Genomic DNA, 26995 nt, shown 5'->3' on the forward strand with positions numbered 1-26995 from the left:
TATTTTCATTTTGTTTAGGTTTGGAGTGAGGATCTGAGGCATTCTTTTAAGAAATAACCCAGATCTTCCCTAGTGGCTCAGTGGTAAAGAATCTGCCTGCTAATGCAGGGGACACAGGGTTGATCCCTGGTCTGGGAAGATGCCACATGCTGCGGGACAGCTAAGGTTTATACCGCAACTACTGAGTCTGTGCTCTAGAGCCCAGGAGCCACAACTGCTGAGCCCATGTGCCACAATTACTATAGCATGAATGTTCTAGAGCCTGTGCTCTGCAGCAAGAGAAGCCAACTCAGTGAGAAACCTGTGCCCCCACTTACTGCAACTAGAGAGAAAGCCCATACAGCAATGAAGACCCAGTACAGCCAAATAAATAAATAATATTTTTTAAAAAGAAGTAACCCTTTTGCACAGTGAAGAAAATCATAAACGAAAAGACAACCCACAGAATGGGAGAAAATATTTGCCAATGAAGCAACTGGCAAGGGATCACTCTCCGAAATAAACATACAGCTCATACAACTCAATACCAAAACAATGAACAACCCAATCAAGAAATGGGCAGAAGATCCAAATAGACATTTCTCCAAAGAAGACATAGAGATAGCAAGAGGCATATGAAAAGATGTTCAACATCACTAATTGTTAGAAAAATACAATCAAAACTGCAATGAGGTATCACCTCATGGATGATTCTGGTGATGGTCAGAATACCCATCACCAAAAAATCTACAAAAACGAAATGCTAGAGTGGGTGGAGAAAGGGAACCCTCTCACACTGTTTGTGGGAACGTAAATCAGTACAACCGTTACGGAGAATAGTATGGAGGTTCCTTAAAAGACTAAAAATAGAGCTGTCAATCCCATTGGTGGGAATAAGTCTGAATAAAAACGTGGTTTGAAAGGAGTTTTTATTGTTCAGTCACTAAATTGTGTCCAACTCTTTGTTGTTTCACTGTTTCCACTTTTTCCCCATCTGTTTACCGTGAAGTGAGAGGATGGAATGCCATGATCTTACTTTTTTGCATGCTGGATCTTAAGCCAGCTTTTTCACTCTCCTTATTAACCCTCAGAGAAGGCAATGGCAACCCAATCCAGTACTCTTGCCTGGAAAATCCCATGGGCGGAGGAGCCTGGTAGGCTGCAGTCCATGGGGTCACTAAGAGTTGGACACGAGGACACAACTGAGCGACTTCACTGTCACTTTTCACTTTCATGCATTGGAGAAAGAAATGGCAACCCACTCCAGTATTCTTGCCTGGAGAATCCCAGGGACGGGAGAGCCTAGCGGGCTGCCATCTATGGGATAGCACAGAGTCGGACACAACTGAAGTGACTTAGCAGCAGCAGCATTAACCCTCAGCAAGAGTCTGTTTAGTTCCTCTTCACTTTCTGCCATTAGAGTGGTATCTTTCAAAGGATAATGTACCCTGGTGTTCATTGCAGCACTGATTACAATAACCAGGACATGGAAGCAACTTCAGTGTCCATGGACAGAAGAATGGATCAAGAAGATGCGGTACAATGGAACATTACTCAGCCATAAAAAGGAGAAATAATGTCATTTGCAGCTACATAGATGGACCTAGAGATTGTCATACTGAGTGAAATCAGATAGAGAAAGACAAATGTGTATCACTTATGTGTGGAATCTTAAAAAAAAAAGGTACAAATGAAATTATTTTAAAAACATAAATAGAGTCACAGATGTAAAAAACAAACTTATGGTTAATAAGAGGAAGGGGGAAAGGGATAAATTAGAAGATTGGGATTGACATGTTGTTGTTTAGTCACTAAGTTGTGTCCAACTCTTTGTGGCCCCATGGACTGCACACTAGGCTTCTCTGTCCTTCACTGTCTCCCAAAGTTTGCTCAAACACATGTCCATTGAGTCAGTGATACCATCCAACCATCTCATTCTCTGTCGCCTTCTTCTGCCCTCAGTCTTTGCCAGCATCAGGGTTTTTTCCAACTAGTCGGCTCTTTGCATCAGGTGGCCAAAGAATTGGAACTCCTACTTCAGCATCAATCCTTCCAAAAAATATTCAGGATTGATTTCCTTAAAGATTGACTGGTTTAATCTCCTTGCTGTCCAAGGGACTCTTAGTCTTCTCCAGAACAACCGTTTGAAAGCATCAATTCTTCAGCACTCAGCCTCTTTTATGGTCCAGCTCTCACATCCATACATGACTACTGAAAAAAACATAGCTTTGGCTATATGGACCTTTGTTAGCAAAGGATATCTCTACTTTTTAATACACTGTTTATGCTGTCTAGATTAGTCATAACTTTTCTTCCAAGGAACAAGTGTCCTTTAATTTCATGGCTGCAGTCACTGTCCACAGTGATTTTGGGGCCCAAGAAAATAAAGTCTTTCAGTATTTCCATTTTTTCCCTGTCTATTTGCCATGAAGTGACAGGATCAGATGCCATGATCTTAGTTTTTTGAATGTTGAATTTTAAGCCAGCTTTTTGACATGTATAGACATTTTACATATAAAATGGATAACTAATAAGGGCTATAGCACAGGGAATTCTACTCAGTACTCTGTAATGATCTATATGGGGAAAGAATCTTAAAAAAAAAGACTGTGGATGTCTGTGTATGTATTACTGATTCACTTTGCTGTGCATTTGAAATTAGCACAACATTATAAACCAACTGTACCCCAGTAAAAAAATTTTTTTTAAGTAACCCATATTTGCAGTACTTTTTATTGGTTACTTTTCCTATAACTTAGTGACATTTCATTTGGCGTATTTTGAAAAGTAGTTTTTTCTCCTTATTTAAAAGTTGACTGTGCTTTGATAAAAAAAAAAAAAAAGCTTTTTTTTTTGTTCTTATTTTAGGATAAAGAGAGTTTATCTTCTGTTATTACTGACCTCAGCATAATAATGGAGCCTACGGAATATTCAGAATTAAGTGAATTTGTGTCTAGGTAAGATATTTACTTATTTTTATAAAGATATTTCTTTCAGCTTACAATTTTAAGTTTACCTGTTCTTTTTCTTGATAAGTAAATATCAAAATGCCTCTAAAAGCATAACACCGGTTTTGGTCCTGATACGTAGGCACTGTGCTAAGGGGGAAGTGAAATGAAGTGAAGTTGCTCAGTCGTGTCCGACTCTTTGCGACCCCATGGACTGTGGCCTGCTATGCTCCTCCATCCATGGGATTTTCCAGGCAAGAGTACAGGAGTGGGTCGCCATTTCCTTCTACAGAGAATCTTCCTGACCAAGGGATCGAACCCAGGTCTCCCGCACTGTAGGCAGACGCTTTACCCTCTGAGCCACCAGGGAATTTAAGGGGGAACATGACATCTGTTAGCAACTGACAGGAGGGCAGAGTGACTGGGGGAGTGTTGGATAAGATACAGTTAGCAATGTATGTAAGGTCCACATTATGGATTTTGGAGCTTGACCATAGTCCTATGACAAATGTGAAAGTATGGAAAGATTTTAAACAGAGCCTAAGCGAGGCAAAATTTTGACATCTTGGAAAGGATTGTTGTTGATGTTGCAGGGAGAAGGGATTTAAGGGGTGCAAAATTGGATACAGGAGGATTGGTGACTAGCCCATTAAAACAGTTCAGGGAAACAGAAATTTGTAGTTTGGACTAGACTAATGGTGGCTGAGGTAGAGGACTGGGTAGATGGGGTATATTTAGGATGCACCATTGAATAGGCATGATATTGGTTGAAAAAGAGGGGTCAGGAGTCACTGACAAATGATAATTCCTTGATGATGGTGACTGCATTTGTTGAGATAGGAAGAGTTGCAAGAAGAGCATGTCAAATGAGATTGTGGCTTCAGTTTGGACATGTTGAACATAAGTGCCTTTGAAACACTAAAGTAAAAATAAGAAGTAGGCAGCTAAAAAGAGATGTAAGTAGTAGATATAAACACTGGGGTTTTCCACCAGTGGGTAAAGTTAAAACTTTGAGCAAGAATGAGATTGCCTGTGGAGAGAATATAGAAAATAGGGAAAGGACTGAAACTGAACCTTGAAGAATTCTAAAATGTATGTTGAATAGATTTGAAGGATCCTGCAAAGGATTTAGAAAACTGAAAGATGGGAGGGCAAACCAGGAATTTATTGTTGACCTTTGCCAATTGGATTGACAATTTTTCTTACACGTCTTTAAAGAAATCCTTCCAGTGTCTACTGGAGTACATAGGTTGTGAAAAGAAGTCTGCTATATTGTTTGTGTGTATGCATGCATTTTGGGGGCTGCTTTCATATCTATTAATTTTTTTTTTGACAGTTTCTGCTATTTCTAGAGAGTGTTTATGTGAACATTTCTAGCCATATCTTTTCAGGTACTTTTACTGTCCTTTTCTCTTTCTTCTTCTCCAACTCTGATTACTTATATGTTAAAACATTTGATATATTATGTTATCTTCAAGTTCTGCAATGAGCTCACTGAAGGGATTCGTCATGTCTAAAGTAATGTTGTTTTTATTTCTAGTGTTTTCATTTGATTCTTAATTTTTTCTCTCTGCTTAAATTCCCCATTTTTTCATGAATATTATCTAGCTTTCTTACTAGATCTTTTAATCTATTAATCATAGTTATTTTTTTCTTTAATGTTTATTACAGAAATTTTCAAATATAGGTTCCTACTGCTTTCCAAAAATAGAGCATTCCTATGAAACCTTTTGTAAGCCAAAATAGTGTAAAGCAAAGAAGCTGTTACCTCTGGACAGTTTTTGCTAATAGATGTGCAGAATAAATCAAGATATAGCACAGATAGTCATAGACACAGTTCAAAGTTTGATGCTGAGATGCTGAGTGTGGTTTCTGGGGAAGGAGCTTGATGGTACCAGTCTTGCTGCTCAAGGTGCATGTTGGCTTGCTGCAAAACAAACCCTGAATCCTGTTTTCACTTTTCACCTTTTTTTGTAAAAGTGAAGATTCTTTTCAGATTTCTTTTGTTTAGCAACAAGAGGTAATAATGTAGGTCTTTGGTAGAAGTAAAGTGGTGTGAGTATTCCTTGCTGGCTCAGTGGTAAAGAATCTACCAAAGCAGAGACATGGGTTCTGGTTTGGGAAAATCCCACATACTGTGTAGCAGCGAAGCTCGTGCGCCACAACTATTGAGCGTGTGCTCCGGGGCCCAGGAATCACACCTACTGAAACCCATGTGCCCTAGAGCCCGTACTCCACAAGAGAAGCCATTGCAATGAGAATACTTCACACTGCAATGAAGAGTAGCCCTTGATCCCTGCAACTAGAGAAACGCCTTCATATCAAGGAACACCTGGCACAGCCATAAATAAATGACAAGTGAAAGTGAAAGTCGCTCTGTTGTGTCCGACTCTTATGGAATTCTCTAGGCCAGAATACTGGAGTGGGTAGCCATTCCCTTTTCCAGGGGATCTTCCTGACCCAGGAATTGCACCGGGGTCTCCTGCATTGCAGGCAGATTCTTTACCAGTTGAGCTAACAAGAAAGCCCCATAATTAAATAAATAATTTAAAAATAAAAAGTAAAGTGGATTGACTCAAACTTTTGAGAAGTGGAGGGATACATGGATCTATAAAAATAATAGTATAATTAACCTGCAGCTACATTACTTTGGCAACAAAGGTCCATCTAGTCAAGGCTATGGTTTTTCCAGTGGTCATGTATGGATGTGAGAGTTGGACTGTGAAGAAAGCTGAGCGCCAAAGAATTGATGCTTTTGAACTGTGGTGTTGGAGAAGACTCTTGAGAGTCCCTTGGACTGCAAGGAGATCCAACCAGTCCATTCTAAAGGAGATCAGCCCTGGGTGTTCTTTGGAAGGAATGATGCTGAAGCTGAAACTCCAGTACTTTGGCCACCTCATGCGAAGAGTTGATTCATTGGAAAAGACTGTAATGCTGGGAGGGATTGGGGGCAGGAGGAGAAGGGGATGACAGAGGAAGAGATGGCTGGATGGCATCACCGACTCTATGGACATGAGTTTGAGTGAACTCCAGGAGTTGGTGATGGACAGGGAGGCCTGGCGTGCTGCAATTCATGGGGTCACAAAGATTCGGACACGACTGAGCAACTGAACTGAACTGAACTGAACCCATTAGGTACTTTCAACAATTATAAATATTTTGTGACACTTATTTTCATCTTTCTTACATGTTTTAAACTTTGAATTTAGAAATAATTATAGACTCACAAGAAGTTGCAGTAAAAACCATATATAAGGAGACTGAGAGTGGTAGCATCTTATATAATTGTAGTATACTATCAAAAGCAGAACATTGATATTAGTAAAATTCAGAGAGCTTTTGCAGATTTAAATCTACAGTTCAGTGATATTAAATACATTCATAATGTTATACAGTCATCATCACCATGCATCTCCATGACTCTTTTCATCTTGTAAAATTGAAACTCCATACCCATTAAACCAGAGCTCCCCATTTCCTTCTTTGCCCAACCCCTAGCAGCCACCATTCTTATTCTTTCTCTGTGATTTTAAATCATAGTCATTTTAAAGCCTATATCTGATATTATCAACATTTGAGTCATCTTTGAGTTCAATTCTGGTGACTACAGAACTATTACTATTAGTTACCATTAACTAACAATAATAATATTACTATCACAATGTTATTGTTGTCACTATGAACTATTGTCTACAGTAGTTCATCTTTTCTTGAATTTCTGTGTCTCATAATTTTTTTATTGACTGATGGACATCAGTAAATGTCCATCTATTGATGGACATTTCAGTAGAGACTGAAACAAATAGTATTTATGCTCAGAAATGGGCACATTTCACTTATCAGTCTGTTCGTATGGGGTTTAATTTAAGGTAGTCAGCAGTTGAGCTGGTTTGGGGTTTTTATTTCTTTTATTAACTTTAGTCACTAAAGATTTCAAATTCTTCCAACAGTGAATTCAAACTCAACTTCAAATTTCATTCTTCCTTATGTTTGGAATAGAGAAGGCAATGGCACCCCACTCTAGTACTCTTGCCTGGAAAATCCCATGGACGGAGGAGCCTGGTAGACTGCAGTCCATGGGGTCGCTAAGAGTCAGACACGACTGAACGACTTCACTTTCACTTTTCAGTTTCATGCATTGGAGAAGGAAATGGCAACCCACTCCAGTGTTCCTGCCTGGAGAATCCCAAGGACAGGGGAGCCTGGTGGGCTGCCGTCTCTGGGGTTGCACAGAGTCGGACACAACTGAAGCGACTTAGCAGCAGCAGCAGTATGTTTGGAATAGAGTTTAGGGAGCTGGAAGGTTTTCATCAGTATTCTAGCTTCACTCTCAACTTTTAGTAATTCCTGTACGTCTGTATCTCAGAGGGGAATGTTTCTCCCTGCACTTGACACTCTCCAGCAGTAGGTGTCGATGCTTGTTACTTGGTGCTAGGCTCATGGTGGGAACAAAGGGAGATCTATATTCCATGGTTCATCCATAGTATTGGGCAGATCCTATGGACCTGCACCTTGGGGATTGGGAACACAAGTTTTCCTGCTCTTCCCAGTGCAGCCAAACTCAGCCTGGGTCTGGGGTTGGTCTTGGGTGGAAGAGTGTTCCTTGTCCTTCTCACCCCCACACTCCTGTGGTAACAGGATTATGCTTGGTTTTAATGTAGGATCCTGCACCCACAGGTTTTGTACCCCTCCCATGGAACAGAGGTGTTTAATTTCTGTCCTTCTTTATAAAGCAATGGATCTTTCTCTATGTAACCTGAGCATTTTCTGCCCTTCCCCCAGGGTCAAATGGGTTTGACTTTTATTCCTCCCTTGGAAAAAAGGGATTTTTTTTTTTTTTTTTTTTGCATTGCTTTCCTGCTGCTTCTTTAGCAATTTAGAGTTTTGACTTCCTACCAGAGAAAAGTTCTGGCTTCATTTTGAACCCCAGCAGCAGCTGATCACCTCTTTGTGCCTGTGCCACTGAGGGGAGCTCCTGCTGGGCTCCTGCCATGATCTTTCTGGTGGAGTCCTTTTGTGCCTGGGGTTCCCATCTGTTCCAAAATGACATCTACCCCACAATTGTCCTTTGATAATTCACTGGAATTTTAGCTAATTTCTTGTTACCCGCTTGTATGGTGGCTCCTTCCCTCCCCTCTGTTTAACCAAGGGTGAATAGTTTATGTGTCCTGTTTCTCCTTTGAGGAAGAAAAATGTTAATTTATTTGGTTGCCTTGTGATTCAGATCTTTGATGGGCTCAAGAAAGATTATGATTTTATAGATTATTCAGATTTTCCATGATTATGGCCCTCTCTGCAACTTTTTACGTTTTTCGTAGAAGTGGTTCAGTTTTAATTTTCTCTGATTCTCAATCTGGAATTTGGGCCATACTATCTTTTTATCTTCTGTATCTATCTTACTCTTTATATTTTCTGTCCCTTCATATCTTTGTGCTTATTTCTGATTGTTCCTCAGATATGTATTTTGGTGCAGTAATTATTTCTTAATTTTCTAACTAGTCTTTTTTAAAAAACAGTTATTGGAGTGTAGTTGATTTATAATACCAGGCTCCTCTGTCCATGGGAATCTCCAGGCAAGAATATTAGAGTGGGTTACCCTGCCCTCCTCCAGGGAATCTTCCTGACCCAAGGATCAAACCCACATCTCTTACATTTCCTGCATTGGCAGATAGGTTCTTTACCACTAGTATCACCTGGGAAGCCCATTTTATATATAGTAGTGTGTATGTCAATCCCAGTTTCCCATAATCTGCTCTTAAACCCCTGTCCATTGAGTCTTTTTTTAAAATTGAAATATAGTTGATTTACAGTGTTAAGCCAATCTCTGCTGTACAGCAAAGTGACTCATTATACACATATATACATTATTTTTTATATTCTTTTCCATTATGCTTTATCATGGGGTATTGAATGTAGTTCTCTGTACTATGCATTAGGTCCTTGTTCTTTGCATCTACTAACCAACTCCCAGTCCATTCCTTTCCCTCCCCCTCCCACTTGGCAACTGCAGGCTGTTCATTACGTCTGTGAGTCTGTTTCTGTTTTATAGATAGGTTCATTTGTGCCATATTTTAGTTCCCACATATAAGTGATATCATGTGGTATTTGGCTTTCTCATTCTTACTACACTTGCTGCTGCTGGTGCTGCATCGCTTCAGTCATGTCTGACTCTGTGCGACCCCATGGACTGCAGCCTACCAGGCTTCTCCGTCCATGGGATTCTCCAGGCAAGAACACTGGAGTGGGTTGCCATTTCCTTCTCCAATGCATGAAAGTGGAAAGTGAAAGTGAAGTCACTCAGTCGTGTCTGACTCTTAGCGACCCCATGGACTGCAGCCCACCAGGCTCCTCCATCCATGGGATTTTCTGGGCAACAGTACTGGAGTAGGGTGCCATTGCCTTCTCCCCTTACTACACTTAGTATTATGATAATCTCTAATTGCATCCATATTGCTGCAAATGGCCTTATTTCATAATTTTTTGTGGCTGAGTAGTACTCCCTGGTATATGTATATCACATCTTTATCCATTCATCTGTTGATTGATATTTACATTGTTTCCATGTTTTGGCTATTGTGAGTAGTGCTGCTATGAACACAGTGGTGCATGTATCTTTTTTTTTTTTTTTTAAGATGCATTCTCATTTATTTATTTTTGGCTGTGCTGTGTCCTCATTGCTGTGTGGGCTTTTCTCGTTGCGGCATGCCAGTCAACTCTAGTTGTGGTGTGCGGGCTTCTCATTATGGTGGCCTCTCTTGTTGTGGAGCACAGACTCTAGGGTGCACCAACTTCGGCAGTTTTGGCTCTCCCATTCTAGTGCACAGGCTCAATAGTTGTGGCACACAGGCTTAGCTGCTCCACGGCATGTGGGATCTTCCCAGGTAATGGATCAAACCCATGTCTCCTGCATTGGCAGGCAGATTCTTGACCACTGAGCCACCAGGGAAACCCCCATGTATCTTTTTTAATTATAGTTTTGTCCAAGTATATGCCTAGGAATGGGATTGTTGGATCATATGGTAATTCTATGTTTAGTTTTCTGAGGAACCTCCGTGCTGTTTTCCACAGTGGCTCTACCAACTTATATTGTCACCAACAGTGTAAGAAGGTTCCCTTTTCTCCACACCCTCTCTAAGGTTTATTTGTAGACTTTTTAATGATGGCCATTCTGTCTGTTGTGAGATGGTACCTCTTTCAATTTTGATTTGCATTTCTCTAATAATTAATGATGTTTGAGCATCTCTTCATATGCATTTATCCATGTTGTTGTTTAGTCACAAGTCATATCTGACTCTTGCAACTCTGTAGCCCACCAGGCTCCTCTGTCCATGTTCTTGCTGGATTTCCCAGAAAGAAGTGAGTTGCTATTTCATTCTCCAGGGGATCTTGCCGGACCCAGGAATTGAACCCTCGTCTCCTGCAGTGACAGATTCTTTACCACTGAGCCACCAGGAAATCTCTTTGCTTATCCATTGAGTCTATAACTTCACTGACAGTACTTGTCATTTGTAAAAGTTCTATGCGTCTGATTTTCAAATTTTCTTATCTTTTTTAAAAATAATCTTTTTTTAATTATTGCTTTTCCATGTAATTATTCTTGGTGATCTCCTCACTTGTATATTCCAGTAAAGGAGATAATTATTGTTTCAAATTGTCTAACCATGTATTAAAGCCATCCACTCACTGATCTTTTAACCTCACTGTCAGGACCAGTCTTTCCTCAAAGTTCTCTGTGTGACTTCTTTCATAATTTTTCTCTTTTCTCTTCTTTTCTTTCTTCCTTTTCTGTCTTTCCTTTCTTCCTCTCCTTTTTGCTTCCTTCCTTCTTCCATCCCTCCATCCCTCTCTCCTTCCTTCCCTCCTTTTTTCTCTTCTTTCATAATTTTTTTAGTATGTTTCAATTATCATACAATAAAATTGACTTTCTGTCATAGAAGTATTGTCAATTTAGCACAAATATAAATTCATAAAGCTGTCACTATAATCAGAATAAGGAACAATTCCATAATACTAAAAAAGTCTCATGCTGACCTTTTTAGATATGACCATTACTCCTCCTCCTAGGCACTGACTATCTTTGGTATGTTCTTCATCAGTAGAATTTAGCCTTTTCCAAGTGGAATCACATGGTATGTAAACTTTTGAGACTAGTTTATTTCACTAAAGCTAATTCCATTGAGATTAATTCATATTTTTGTGTGTATCAATATCTTTTTCTTTTTATTATTGAGTAGTATTGTATTACATGTATATTCCATAGTTTGTTTATCCATTTACTCACTGACCGACATTTGGGTTGTTTCTAGATTTTTGCTATTATGAATAGAGATGCTCTAAACATTTGTGTGAAGCGTTTTGTGCGAGTGTAAGTTTTCATTCCTCTTAGGCAGAGATGGGCAAATTTTGATTCACAGACCATTTGCTTATTCTTTTTTAAGAGTCAGGTCAATTTTATTTGGCTGTGCACCATGCAGCATGCAGGATCTTAGTTCCACAACCAGAGGTCAAACCTGTGCCCCCTGCACAGGAAGTGTGGAATCTTAACCACTGGACCACCAGGGAAGTCCCCAGCTACCTATTTTTATAAGAAAAGTTTTATTGAAATGTAGTCATGTCCATTTCTTAAGTATTATCTGTAGTTGCTTTCATTGTAAAATATCAGAGTAAATTAATTTTACAGTGTTATAATACAGACTACATTGTCTGCAAACTTGATGTATTTACTATCTGATGTTTTAAGGAAAATTTACTGATTTCTGCTCTAGGATGAATACTTGGGAGTTGGACTGTTGGGTCATGTGATAAGCACATGTTTTGTTTGTTTGTTCTAAGAAATTGTCAAGCCATTTTCCAGAGGCTTTTACCATTTTGTGTTTCCACCAGCAATGTATGAGAGTTCCTATTGCTCTGCAAGGTCTCCAGGACTTCGTATGCATGTATTTTTAAATTTATCCATTCTAGTAGAAGTGTAGTAGAATCTCATTTTCCTGCACGTTTGTTTGTGTTTTTTTTTTTATTGCTTCTTTAGGTTGTTTCTCACTATTGTTTTGAGAGTTCTTTACATATTCTGCATACCTGTATACAAGTCCTTTATCATATATGAAATTTCTAAATATTTCTCCCATTTCCATAGCTTGTCTTTTCATTTTCTTAACAGTATCTTTCAAAGAGCACAATATTTTGGTTTCAAGATCACAGTTTGCCTTTGTTTATTTATTTTTTTGCTCATGTTTTGATACGATGTCGGAAAACTTTTTGCCTAACCTCAGGTCATGAAGGCTATCTTCAAAATCTTTAGAAATTTTTATATTTTCACCTTTTACACTTAGATCTTTGATTTATTTCCGTTTAAGGTCATTGTTGATCTGTTTGGATTGGGCTCTACCCAGCAGTATTTGTTCTCTTTGTTTTTTTCTTGTATTTTGCCCTTCTGTATCTTTTCTAGATTCCTTGAATACTTTTTAAAATTCCACTTTATTTTGACTTTTTTCTATATCTCTTACATAAGTATATATATATTAAAATAATATATCTAAATGTGTATTATGTTTATAATATATATATGTATATAACTGGTTGATATAGGGATCACTGTCTACTTAGAATTAATATTTTATCACTTCAAATAGAAATTTTGTACTAAATAGGTCCCTTTACATGCCTATCTCTTCATATTAAAGCCATCATTTACTTCTACATACATTTTAACCCCATCAGATAATATTACAATTATTATTTTCTAGATTTTAATATATTGTAACAGTCTGATATAGCTATGCAGATTTTTATGATTTGGGTTGTTTTTCTTTATTTTTCATATTACCAGTTTCCCTCTAGCATCATTTCCTTTTGAGTAGGTTGAGTTGGACAAATTCTTTCCATTTTCTTTCTAAGAATATCATTATTATACCTTCATTTATTAAAAATATTTGCACTAGATATTGAAATCTGAATTGACTTCCTTCTGGCCTCCATGGTTTCTGTTGAGAAATCTATTCTCTTTGAATCTTTGTTACTCAATATGGCATGTGTCTATCTTCCTCCAACTGATTCATGAAGTTTTCTTTTTAATTTTCAATAGTTTGGTTACGATATATTTAAGCGTGGATTTCTTTGAGTTTATCCTCGCTGTGGTTTTTCTGAGCTTCTTAAATTTGTAAGCTTGTATCTTTTACCTAATTTGTCAAGTTTTCAGCCATTATTTTTCCAAATATTTTTTTCAATCAACGTTCTTTCTCCTTTTCTTCTGGGTCTCTGTCAACATAATTATAAAATCTTTTGGTGTTGTTATACATGTCCCTTGGACTCCATTAATTTTATTTAATTTTTTCCTTCTGTATTATTCCAATTAGATGGTTTCTGTGTACTCACTAAAATCAGGATATTAAACACTTCCATCAATGCAAAAATTCCCTTATACTGTTAACACATGGCAAAACCTGCTCTGATCTTCATTACTGCAATTTTTCATTTTATGAAATGTCAAATAAGTGAAGTCGTGTAACCTTTTGAGATTGGCTTCTTTCCTTAGCCTAATGCCTTTGAGATTCATCTATCTTTTCATTTGTGAGTAGTATTCTGTTGTATGGATAATATTTTATTTATACATTCATCTACTGGAGGACATTAAGGTTATTTCCAGTTTTGGTGATTATGAATAATACTGCTCAGTAGAGGTTTTTATGTGAATTTAAACTTTCTATTTTCTAGAGTAAAAACCAGAAGTGAGGTTGCTGGGTCATATGATAAAAATATGTTTAAATTTCTAATAAACTGCCAAATTGTTTACAAGAGTGACCATGCCAATTTGCATTCCCACCAGCAGTGTATGAGAGTAACTGATAGTATTTTAGTGAGTTAACTTCTGATAATCATTTTATTTTATTTTATTTATTTATTTTTTAATTATTTATTTATTTTTTTTTACATTTTATTTTATTTTTAAACTTTACATAATTGTATTAGTTTTGCCAAATATCAAAATGAATCTGCCACAGGTATACATGTGTTCCCCATCCTGAACCCTCCTCCCTCCTCCCTCCCCATAATCATTTGATTTTAGACCTAGTATTGGCCACCCAAGACAGATGGGTCATGAAGGAGAGTTCTGACAAAACGTGGTCCACTGGAGAAGGGAATGGCAAAGCACTTCAGTATTTTTGCCTTGAGAACCCCATGAAAAGTATGAAAAGGCAAAAAGATAGGACCCTGAAAGATTAACTCCCCAGGTCAGTAGGTGCCCAATATGCTACTGGAGATCAGTGGAGAAATAACTCCAGAAAGATTGAACAGAGTCAAAGCAAAAACAACACCCAGTTGTGTGAATGTGACTGGTGATGGAAGTACAGTCCGATGCTGTAAAGAACAGTATTGCATAGGAACCTGGAATGTTAGGTCCATGGATCAAGGCAATATGGAAGTGGTTGAATAGGAGATAGCAAGAGTGAGTGTCAACATTTTAGGAATCAATGAACTAAAATGGACTGAAATGGGTGAATTTAACTCAGATGACCAATATATATACTACTGTGGGCAGGAATCCCTTGGAAGAAATGGAGAAGCCGTCATAGTCAACAAGAGTCTGAAATGCAGTACTTGGATGCAGTCTCAAAAACGACAGAATGATCTCTGTCCGTTTCCAATGCAAACCATTCACTATCACAGTAATACAAGTCTGTGCCCTGACCAGTAATGCTAAAAAGCTAAAGTTGAACACTTCTATGAAGACCTGCAAGACATTCTAGAACTAACACCCAAAAAAGATGTCCTTTTCATTATAGAGGACTGGAATGCAAAAGTAGGAAGTCAAGAAATACCTGGAGTAATGGGCAAATTTGGCCTTGGAGTAAAGAATGAAGCAGGGCAAAGGCCAACAGAGTTTTGCTAAGAGAACACACTGGTCATAGCAAACACCCTCTTGCAACAACACAAGAGAAGACTCTACACATGAACATCACCAGATGGTCAGTGCTGAAATCAGATTGATTATATTCTTTGCAGCCAAAGATGCTTTATACAGTCAGCAGAAACAAGACATGGAGCTGACTGTGGCTCAGATCAGGAACTCCTTATTGCCAAATTCAGACTTAAATTGAAAAAACTAGGGAAAACCACTAGACCATTCAGTGATTTACCTAAATCAAATCCCCTACGACTATACAGTGGAAGTGACAAATAGATTCAAGGGATTAAATCTGATAGACAGAGTGCCTGAAAAACTATGGATAGAGGTTTGTGACATTGTACAGGAGGGAGTGATCAAGACTATCCCCAAGAAAAAGAAATGCAAAAAGGCAAAATGGTTGTCTGGGAGGCCTTACAAACAACTATGAAAAGAAGAGAGTGAAAGGCAAAGGAGAAAAGGAAAGATATACTCATTTGAATGCAGTGTTCCAAAGATAGCAAGGAGAGATAAGAAAGCTTTCTTCAGTAATCAATGCAAAGAAATAGAGGAAGACAATAGAATGGGAAAGACTAGAGATCTCTTAAAGAAAATTAGAGATACCAAGGGAACACTTCATGCAAAGATGAGCACAATAAAGGACAGAAATGGTATGGACCTAACAGAAACAGAAGATATTAAGAAGAGGTGGCAAGAATACACAGGAAAACTATACAAAAAAGATCTTCATGACACAGATAACCACAATGGTGTGACCACTCACCTAGAGCCAGACATCCTAAAATGCGAAGTCAAGTGAGCCTTACAAAGCATCACTATGAACAAAGCTAGTGGAGGTGATGGAATTCCAGTTGAGTTATTTCAAATCCTAAAAGATGATGCTGTGAAAGTGCCACACTCAATATGCCTGCAAATTTGGAAAATTCAGCAGTGGCCACAGGATTGGAAAAGATTAGTTTTCATTCCAATCCCAAAGAAAGGCAATGCCAAAGAAATGTTCAAACTACCACACAATTGCACTCATTTCACACATTAGCAAAGTAATGCTCAAAATTCTCCAAGCCAGGCTTCAACAATATGTGAACCATGAACTTCCAGATGTTCAAGCTGGATTTGGAAAAGGCAGAGGAACCAGAAATCAAATTGCCAACGTCTGTTGGATCATCAAAAAAGCAAGGGAGTTCCAGAAAAACATCTACTTCTGCTTTATTGACTTGCCAAAGCCTTTGACTTTGTGGATTACAACAAACTGTGAAAAATTCTTCAAGAGATGGGAATATCATACCACCTTACCTGCCTCCTGAGAAATCTGGATGTGGGTCAAGAATCAACAGTTAGAACTGGACATGGAACAATAGACTGGTTCCAAATAGGAAAGGAAGTACATCAGGGCTGTATATTGCCACCCTACTTATTTAACTTATATACAGAGTACATCATGAGAAATGCTGGACTGGATGAAGCGCAAGCTGAAATCAAGATGCCAGGAGAAATATCAATAACCTCAGATATGCAGATGACACCACCCTTATAGCAGAAAGCAAAGAACTAAAGAGCCTCTTGATGAAAATGAAAGAAGAGAGTAAAAAAGTTTGCTTAAAGCTCAACATTCAGAAAACTAAGATCATGGCATCTGGTCCCAGTACTTCATGTCAAATAGTGGGGAAACAGTGGAAACAGTGACAGACTTTATTTTTTGGGCTCCAGAATCACTGCAGATGGTGACTGCAGCCATGAAATTAAAAGACGCTTGCTCCTTGGAAGATAAGTTATGACCAACCTAGACAGCTTATTAAAAAGCAGAGTCATTACTTTGCCAACAAAGGTCCCTGTAGTCAAAGCTGTGGTTTTTCCAGTAGTCCTATATGGATGTCAGAGTTGGACTAGAAAGAAAGCTGAGCACCGAAGAATTGATGCTTTTGAACTGTGGTGTTGGAGAAGACTCTTGAGAGTCCCTGGACAGCAAGGAGATCGATCCATCCAGTCCATCCTAAAGGAAATCAGTCGTGAATATTCGTTGGAAGGATTGATGTTGAAGCTGAAACTCCAATACTTTGGCCAGCTGTTGTGACAAACTGACTCATTTGAAAAGACCCTGATGCTGGAAAAGATTGAAGGCGAGAGGAGAAGGGAACGACAGAGGATGAGATGATTGGATGGCATCACTGACTCAATGCACATGAGTTTGAGTAAGCTCCAGGAGTTGGTGATGGACAGGGAGGCCTGGTGTGCTGTAGTTCATGGGGTCACAAAGAGTCTGACACGACTGAGTGACTGAACTGATTCCTAGGGTTTTTTTTTTTTTAAGTTTAAAATTTTTAGTCCAAATTTTTCTTTGTGCTTACTTTATCCTTGCTTGAGAAAGAGACATTTGGAGTTACTTTACGTTTTTGACTATCATAGTTGCAATTGAAAGGCACCACTGCCAACATTTAGTGAAGGAAGTCCATAACATCTGTTTTACATTTAATGAAGTTTTAACTGTGCTTGGGAAAAATAGATAAAACGCAATAATTCCTACAGCTATAAGAGCCAACACATGCATGCTCTCTTTCTCTCTCTCTCTCACCCACACACACACACTTTCTAAAATAGTATACTATGGACATATAAAATGGGAGTGAGGGGATTGTGACTTAATCCACTTTAAATACAGTTTTTTTAAAAAGTTATGTAACAAAACTATCTTTTTCTTTTTCTCTCTTTCTCTGAGTATCGTGTGTGTGTGTGTGTGTGTGTGTGTGTGTGTGTGTGTGTGTGTTTAAACTTTGGGCATTGTAGTTTTTATTTTTTATTTCTTGGCTCACTCCAGCATCACATGATTGAGCGCATATTTTTTGCTCCCTTGCTTGATGAAGATCAAAATGTCTTATCAGTTTGGCCTTGTAAGCTCTAATGAAATAACTACTGCTTTTTATAGGTTTCCCTTGATGGTTCAGTGGTAAAGAATTCGCCTGCCAATGCAGGAGATTCAAGAGACTCAAGTTTAATCCCTGGGTCAGGATGATCCCCTGGAGAAGGAAATGGCAACCCACTCCAATATTCTTGCCTGGAAATTCCCATGGAGAGAGGAGCCTGGCGGACTTCAGTCCATGGGGTCGTGAAAGAGTCAGACATGACTTTGTGACTAAAAAACAACTGCTGTTTATAAGCCTTTGTTCTTTGGAGAGTAATTTCATCTCTCAGGCATTAGAAAAGTATTGATAATATTTTTATTTTTATTGTCTGTCTGAGATATTTCAATTACATAAGGTAACTTTTAACAGTCTACTTAGATATAATACTTCACCACTACAAGTACTGTCTGGAAATGCTTATAGCCATATAGATCTCTTTCTCTCTCTTCGTGTTTCAGATTTTATATGAATTACATTCATATGTATGCACTGAAAACCCCATCAGACAACGTTATAGTTTTTTGCTTTTCAACCATGATGTATAACTTAAGGAACTAAAAAGTGGTAGACTGTAATATTTAACCAGGTTTTTACCATTTCTGTTGTTCTCTTAGGTACTTTGGTGTACAACCTAAGAATAGAGGTGTTCTCTTCTGTACTCATAGTGCAGTGAATGACTCTATAAATTGACGTTTTTAAAAATAATTTCTGGTTTTTTGTATTTATTTATTTGGCCACACCAGGTCTTAGTTGTGGCATACAGGGTCTTTGTTTCTTCGAGTGGGATCTTCTTTTGCAGCACAGACTCTCTAGTTGTGGCGTGCAGACTCAGGAGTTGCAGTGCAGGAGTACCAGAGTGTCTGTGGGGTTGGTTGCTCCATGGCATGTGGGATCTTAATTTCCCAACCAGGGATCGAACCCACATCCTCTGTATTGCAGGGTGAATTCTTAACCACTGGACCACCAGGGAAGTCCTCATAAACTGACATTGATATAATACTTTCATCTATTTTGCCATCCATATTTCAGTTTGGTTAGTTGATCTAATAATGTCCTCTCTTGTGTTTTCTTTTCCTCTGCAGTACATGATCTAGTCTAGGGTCAAGTATTGCATTTAGTTGTCGTGTCTTATAGATTTCTTTAATCTGGAACAATTTAAGAGCGCTTCATGACTTTGCCATCTTTACAAAATACAAGTCTTTCACCTCCCCCAAGTCCTGCCACATATAGAATGTTTTTAATTTTATCTTGAATTTTTTTCTCATCAATTGCTCTTATGTTAGACAAAATACTGTATAGGTGATGTTTTGTCTTTTTCAGAAATCTGTTACTCAAAGGTGATGTTAATTTTAATCATCAGCCAAACTGTTACCTGATTCTCCACTATATCATTACTGCTTTTTTTTTAACCTCACAACTAATAGGCAATCTATAGGGAGACACTTTATGACCATGCAGATGCTACTCCTCATTAAAATTTCTGCCTATATTTAGCATCACCTGGTGATTCTTATCTGATCTTCTCTTTACTATGATGGTTGCAAACTGATGATTTTTCAACTCCAGCACTTCACTTTACATTTCTCAATAAACATTAGAACTTGCTTAAGAAATAAATCACCCTTCACCCTGTGTATGTGTACATATGTGTATATATCTATTTATTATAGATATTTTATCATTCTTCTTATTTTTCTTAAAGATGTACAATTCTTTACTCCTATATTTTTGAACACTTCCTTACATTTTGGCATAAAAAGACTTTCCAGTCTTAAAAGATACCTCTTCTGCCCCAGAATGAAAATTTAAAAATAAATAAATACATACGTGTTGAATGTGTATTATGTACTCTGTACCGTATTAGTCTCTCATAATATAATTGAACAATATTAGATAGTGATAAGTGGTATCAGGGATAATAAAGCCATGCCCTCCTCCAAGTAATCTTCCCAACCCAGGGATTGAACCCAGGTTTCCTGCATTGCAGATGGATTCTTTACTGTCTGAGCCACCAAGGAAGCCAATAATAATATAATTGAACAATATTAGATAGTGATAAGTGGTATTGGGGAAAATAAAGTGGGATGGGAAATAGGGAATATACGTGATAAATGAGAGCTATTCACTTTTAAATAAGGTGGTCAGGGAAGGCCTTATTTAGAAGATATTGTTTTTGTTGTTCAGTCACTTAGTCATTTCCAACTCTTTGCGACCCCATGGACTGCAGTACACCAGGCTTCCCTGTCCACCATCTGTTGGAGTTTGCGCAAACTCACGTCCGGTGATCCCATCCAGCCATCTCATCCTTTGTCGTCTCCTTCTCCTCCTGTCTTCAATCTTTCCCAGCATCAGGGTCTTTTCTAATGAGTTGGCTCTTAGCATCAGGTGGCCAAATTATTGGAGCTTCAGCATCAGTCCTTCCAATGAATATTCAGGGCTGATTTCCTTTAGGATTGACTGGTTTGATCTCCTTGCAGTCTAAGGACTCTCAAGAGTCTTCTCCAACACCACAATTTGAAAGCATCAATTCTTTTACAAGGTGACATATGAGTAAATCAAGGAGCTAACCTTGCCTTATTGTACCTCGCTGGGTATCAACTCTAGGTACTCTCTAAAAATGAATCATATGCTGCCTTTTATTATAATCACCTAGTGTGTATATATGTGTATATGTATATATATATATGTTATCTTTAGTTTACAAATATGTGATAACAAGGACAGTGTACCAGTATATAACACATTTCATTGGTTTTAAACTAATGACTAACACCTCTGAATTAGGAAAAATATTTAAACTCTGTGGAGCTCTTTCTTTATCTGCAAAATGAAGGAACTGGATAACATTATTTGCAAGCTTCTGCCCCATTCCAGAAGTTTATATGAAGGATAACAAATCAAAGAATAAAAATATTTCTGAGAAATAATGGAACTTATTGGAGTTGGAATAATAGAACTATGAGAACATCCTTAAGCTATTAATAGGTCTCTCGTTTACAGCATGGAGTGAGCCAATATTTGGGGAATGCATCTCAGCAAAACTAAAGCTACAGTTTTGTATTCCTCTGGGCCACCCACTCTACATAAAGTTACTTCATCTAACAGATCGCCTATTGTTTGATATTACTTGTGGCATAGATTCCTAAACTCCTTCAGTAAGAATATGTGCCCACCACTATTTACAATACACTCAACTGATCTAGTTACAGGGACTCTTTGAGAATGAAATCTATGTGCCAGATGACTTCTTTGCTTTTTTGCTGTTGTTTTTGAAAAAGCAAAAGCATAAAAAGTTCTAACTGAAAGAGATTTAGGATAAAACTACTCAGATTAATCATTTTACATGTAAGCTGAATGGTTATTACATAAGCATGCTCTTTTTTCGTATGCCTGAGACAATTTTAGATCATTTTCCAAGAATCAATTTAATTAATCCCCATGCTGACTTCCACAAGCTACTTGCTCTATGGAGTTACTTACTATTCCAAATTTTAATAAATTCACCAAGATTACTTTAAAAGTAGCTTCAGTGATCATTATTTTTTACTCAGTGATCAAGACATGCCACAAATTGGTCACTTTCATAGACATATCACTAGCTTCCATGAAGACTAGGTTGGTGAGATCCCTCTGAGAAGCAGTTCCAGTGTGTTCTTTAACTCATGGTTACAGGGTTATTTGCCTGAATGACCAAGTATGGAGAGAATAAACCTCTCTACTGCTGTTTATATAGTCTCAGTTCAGTTCAGTCACTCAGTTGTGTCTGACTCTTTGCGACCCCATGAATTGCAGCATGCCAGGCCTCCCTGTCCATCACCAACTCTCGGAGTTCACTCAAATTCACGTCTATCGAGTCAGTGATGCCATCCAGCCATCTCATCCTCTGTCGTCCCCTTCTCCTCCTGCCCCTAATCCATCCCAGCATCAGAGTCTTTTCCAATGAGTCAACTCTTCGCATGAGGTGGCCAAAGTATTGGAGTTTCAGCTTTACCATCAGTCCTCCCAAAGAACACCCAGGACTTATCTCCTTTAGAATGGACTGGTTGGATTTCCTTGCAGTCCAAGGGACTCTCAAGAGTCTTCTCCAACACCACAATTCAAAAGCATCAATTCTTTGGTGCTCAGCTTTCTTTGCAGTCCAACTCTCACATCCATACATGACTACTGGAAAAACCATAGCTTTGACTAGACGGACCTCTGTTGGCAAAGTAATGTCTCTGCTTTTGAATATGCTATCTAGGTTGGTCATAACTTTCCTTCCAAGGAGTAAGCGTCTTTTAATTTCATGGCTGCAGTCACCGTCTGCAGTGATTTTGGAGCCCCCAAAAATAAAGTCTGACAGTTTCCCCATCTATTTCCCATGAAGTGATGGGACCGGATGCCATGATCTTAGTTTTCTAAATGTTGAGCTTTAAGCCAACTTTTTCACTCTCCTGTTTCACTTTCATCAAGAGGCTTTTTAGTCTAGGGTAGTCTTTTTCCTGTCTACAGGAAGCTACAGATTACATGTGAAATAAACATCTATGTTCATATATCCTACCTGGCTAATGTTTAAAGTTAGTAATAAATGCACAGGAAACTATTTTAAAAGATTTTTTAAAATTATTTGAGTATGGTAAGTCCATCAGATCAGAAAGATGATTACGATTGGAATTTTTCTCACATTTCCTGCAAGGAGGGGTACATCATGCCATAGGCACCACTAGAATAGGTCAGGAGTCAGTGGGAGAGGGGGAAGCTGGTCATCTGTGGTTTCTGAGGTAAGGAAAAGGTAAGTCAAGGTGAACAGGCTTACACTGGCTAGTTTGAAAATTTTTAGAAGGCTCTGGGTCATAAAAGCTGTCACTAAATGCCTCTGGTACCTAAGCCTGGGCAAGTGGATAAGGGTATAGCAAATATAAAGGAGGTGGTTGAGATACAAGTTCTGGACTGGTTGGATCAAGTTAGAAAAGCACACTCAGGAGCAAGTTGTTTACTATCTCTAAGAATGGGCTAATCTTGGGAGGCATGGTTTGCTCAGGGTTATCAAGACTCTAGACGTCAAAGCATCAGAATACAGAAAATAAAAAGACATGATTAATGCAGAGCCCTCTCTGAGTCCTTTTAAAATCGAAGGCATAGATGTCAGTGAAACTAACAGAGTAAGTAAGTACCTTTGAAGATTCTATCCTCTCTAAAAGCAGCAAGAAAACTGGCCAAAACTGTCATGATCAGATTTTTTGGAATTCTAGAAATGAACCATCTTTGCATGAAATGTTTCCATTTTCAGTTTTCTTGAAGATATCTCTAGTCTTTCCCTATTCTATTGCTCTCTGTTTCTTTGCGTTGTTCACTTAAGATGGTTTTCTTATTACTCCTTGCTGTTCTCTGCAAAGATTAGTCTGAAGTCTAAAGCCAGGAAACCTGATTCCTCTAGCTCCATTTTTCTCTTTCAAGATTGCTTTGGTTGGCTATTTGGGATCTTTTGTGTCTCCATACAAATTTTGAAATTTTTTTTTCTAATTCTGTGGAAAATGCCATTGGTAATTTAATAAAGATTGCACTGAATCTGTAGATTGCCTTGGGAAGTATAGTCATTTTGATAATATTGATTCTTCTAATCCATGAACATGGTATATCTTTCCATCTCTTTATGTCTTCTTTGATTTCTTTCCCCAGCATCCTACACTTTTTGAAGTATAGGTATTTTGTCTTCTTAGGTAAGATGCAATGGTAAATGGAATTTCTTCTTTAATTTCTCTTTCTCATCTTTCGTTGTTAGTGTATAGAAATGCAACAGATTTTTGTGTATTAATTTTATAACTTGCAGCTTTACCACATTCACTGCTGAGTTCTAGTAGTTTTCTGATACCATCTTTAGGATCCTCCATATATACTGTCATGTCATCTGCAATCCAATTTGGATTAACTTTACTTCTTTTTCTTCTCTGATTGCTGTACCTAGGACTTCCAAAAGTATGTTGAATAAAAGTGGTGACAGTGGACATCCTTGTCTTTTTCTTGATGTGACAGGGAATGCTTTCAACTTTTCACCGTTGAGTATAATGCTAGCTATAGGCTTGTCATATATGGCCTTTATTATGTTGAAGTATATACCCTCTATGCCCACTTTCTGGGGATTTTTTTTTTTATCATAAATTGGTGCTGAATTTTGTCAAAAACTTTTTCCACACCTATTGAGATGTCCCTTGGACTGCAAGGAGATCCAACCAGTCCATCCTAAAGAAGATCAGTCCTGGGTGTTCATTGGAGGGACTGATGTTGAAGCTGAAACTCCAATACTTTGGCCACCAGATGCGAAGAGCTGACTCATTTGAAAAGACCTTGATGCTGGGAAAGATTAAGGGCAGAAGGAGAAGGGGATGACAGAGGATGAGATGGTTGGATGGCATCACTGACACAATGGACATGTGTTTGGGTGGACTCCGGGAGTTGATGATGGACAGGGAGGCCTGGCGTGCTGCAGTTCATGGGGTTGCAAAGAGTCAGACATGACTGAGCTACTGAACTGAACTGATTGAGATGATCATATGGTTTTTATTCTTCAATTTGTTGATGTGGTTTATCACATTGATAGATTGGCAGATGTTGAAAAATTCTTGTGTCCCTGGATGAATCACACTTGATCACAGTGTATGATCTTTTTAATGTATTGTTGGAAAAGAATTGCTAGTATTTTGTTGAGGATTTTAAATCAATGGAGTAGGATACAAAACCCAGAAATAAGCCCATGCACCTATGTTCAGTTAATCTATGACAAAGGAGGCAAGACTGCACAATATTCCTTCTCTTGTGTTCCCTGCCTAGAGAAGTTCCTTTAGCATTTCTTGTAAAGCTGGTTTGGTGGTGCTGAATTCTCTTAACTTTCGCTTGTCTGGAGAGCTTTTGATTTCTGCATCGTATCTGAAAGAGACTCTTCCTGGGTAGCGTATTCTTGGTTGTAGGTTCTTCTCTTTCATCTGCATAGACTTTTCTGTTGACCATGATGGGCTACTCCATTTCTTCTAAGAGATTCCTACCCACAGTAGTAGATGTAATGGTCATCTGAGTTAAATTCACCCATTCCAGTCACATCTATTCTATTACTAGTACTTCTATTACTAGTCACATCCACAACTGGGTATTGTTTTCGCTTTGGCTCCATCCCTTCATTCCTTCTGGAGTTATTTTCCACTGATCTCCAGTAGCATATTGGGCACCTACCGATCCACGGAGTTCTCCTTTCAGTATCCTATTATTTTGCCTTTTCATACTGTTCATGGGGTTCTCAAGGCAAGAATACTGAAATGGTTTGCCATTCCCTTCTCCAGTGGACCACGTTCTGTCAGATCTCTCCACCATGACCCGCCCATCTTGGGTTGCCCCACGGGCATGGCTTAGTTTCATTGAGTTAGACAAGGCTGTGGTTCTAGTATGATTAGATTGACTAGTTTTCTGTGATTATGGTTTCAGTGTGTCTGCCCTCTGATGCTCTCTCGCAACACTTACGTGGGTTTCTCTTACCTTGGACATGAGCTATCTCTTCACGGCTGCTCCAGCAAAGCGCAGCCACTGCTCCTTACCTTGGACGAGGGGTATCTCCTCATGGCCGCCCCTCCTGACCTTGAACGTGGAGTAGCTCCTCTCGGCCCTCCTGCTACTGCACAGCCATAGCTCCTTGGACGTGGGGTTGCTCCTCTTGGCAGCTTCCCCTGACCTCGGGCATGTGGTAGCTCCTCTTGGCCGCCGCCCCTGACCTCGGGTGAGGGTTAGGTCCTCTCAGCCACTGCCCCTGACCTCAGGCATGTGGTAGCTCCTCTCGGCCGCCACCCCTGACCTCGGACGTGGGGTAGCTCCTCAATCTCAAAATAGACAGAATGATCTCTGTTCATTTCCAAGGCAAACCATTCAATATCACGATAATCCAAGCCTATGCCCCAACCAGTAACGCCCCAACTTCAGAAGCTGAAGTTGAACAGTTCTATGAAGAACTATAAGACCTTTTAGAACTAACATCCAAAAAAGATGTCCTTTTCATTATAGGGGACTGGAATGCAAAAGTAGGAAGTCAAGAAACACCTGGAGTAACAGGCAAATCTGGCCTTGTAGTACGGAATGAAGCAGGGCAAAGGCTAATAGAGTTTTGCCAAGAGAATGCACTGGTCACAACAAACACCCTCTTCCAACAACATAAGAGAAGACTCTATATATGAACATCACCAGATGGTCCACACCAAAATCAGACTGATTATATTCTTTGTAGCCAAAGATGGAGAAGCTCTATACAGTCAGCAAAAACAAGACCGGGAGCTGACTGTGACTCAGATCATGAACTCCTTATTGCCAAATTCAGACTTAATTTGAAGAAAGTAGGGAAAACCACTAGACCATTCAGGTATGACCTAAATCAAATCCCTTATGATTATACAGTGGAAGTGAGAAATAGATTTAAGGGACTAGATCTGCTAGAGTGCCTGATGAACTATGGGCTGAGGTTCGTGACATTGTACAGGAGACAGGGATCAAGACCATCCCCATGAAAAAGAAATGCAAAAAGGCAAAATGGCTGTCTGAGGAGGCCTTACAAATAGCTGTGAAAAGAAGAGAAGCAAACAGCAAAGGAGAAAAGGAAAGATATAAGCATCTGAATGCAGAGTTCCAAAGAATAGCAAAGAGAGATAAGAAAGCCTTCCTCAGTGATCAATGCAAAGAAATAGAAGAAAACAACAGAATGGGAAAGACTAGAGATCTCTTCAAGAAAATTAGAGCTAACAAGGGAACATTTCATGCAAAGATGGAATCAATAAAGGACAGAAATTGTATGGACCTAACAGAAGTGGAAGATATTAAGAAGACGTGGCGAGAATACACAGAAGAACTATACAAAACTTCATGACCAAGATAACCATGATGGTGAGATCACTCACCTAGAGCCAGACATCCTGGAATGTGAAGTCAAGTGGGCCTTAGAAAGCATCACTACGACCAAAGCTAGTGGAGGTGATGGAATTCCAGTTGAGCTATTTCAAATCCTGAAAGATGATGCTGTGAAAGTGCCACACTCAATATGCCAGCAAATTTGGAAAACTCAGCAGTGGCCACAGGACTGGAAAAGGTCAGTTTTCATTCCAATCCCAAAGAAAGGCAATGCCAAAGAATGCTCAAACTACCACACAACTGCACTCATCTCACACACTAGTAAAGTAATGCTCAAAATTCTCCAACCCAGGCTTCAGCAATACATGAACCATAAACTTCTGGATGTTCAAGCTGGTTTTAGAAAAGGCAGA

At 38.8% G+C, this 26995-nt stretch overlaps 1 protein-coding gene across 1 annotated transcript in view; it reads left to right on the forward strand.

Moving 5' to 3' along the window:
- CENPP (centromere protein P) overlaps nucleotides 1-26995 on the forward strand; it is a 235314-nt gene that overhangs the window by 34454 nt on the left and 173865 nt on the right. The window contains exon 4 of the mRNA XM_070794303.1: nucleotides 2848-2936. Within this exon, the coding sequence (XP_070650404.1) occupies nucleotides 2848-2936 (89 nt within the window). The remainder of the gene's footprint in view (nucleotides 1-2847; nucleotides 2937-26995) is intronic.

This window comes from Bos indicus, chromosome 8 (assembly GCF_029378745.1).
Source record: "Bos indicus isolate NIAB-ARS_2022 breed Sahiwal x Tharparkar chromosome 8, NIAB-ARS_B.indTharparkar_mat_pri_1.0, whole genome shotgun sequence".
In the NCBI taxonomy this organism is placed as follows: domain Eukaryota; kingdom Metazoa; phylum Chordata; class Mammalia; order Artiodactyla; family Bovidae; genus Bos; species Bos indicus.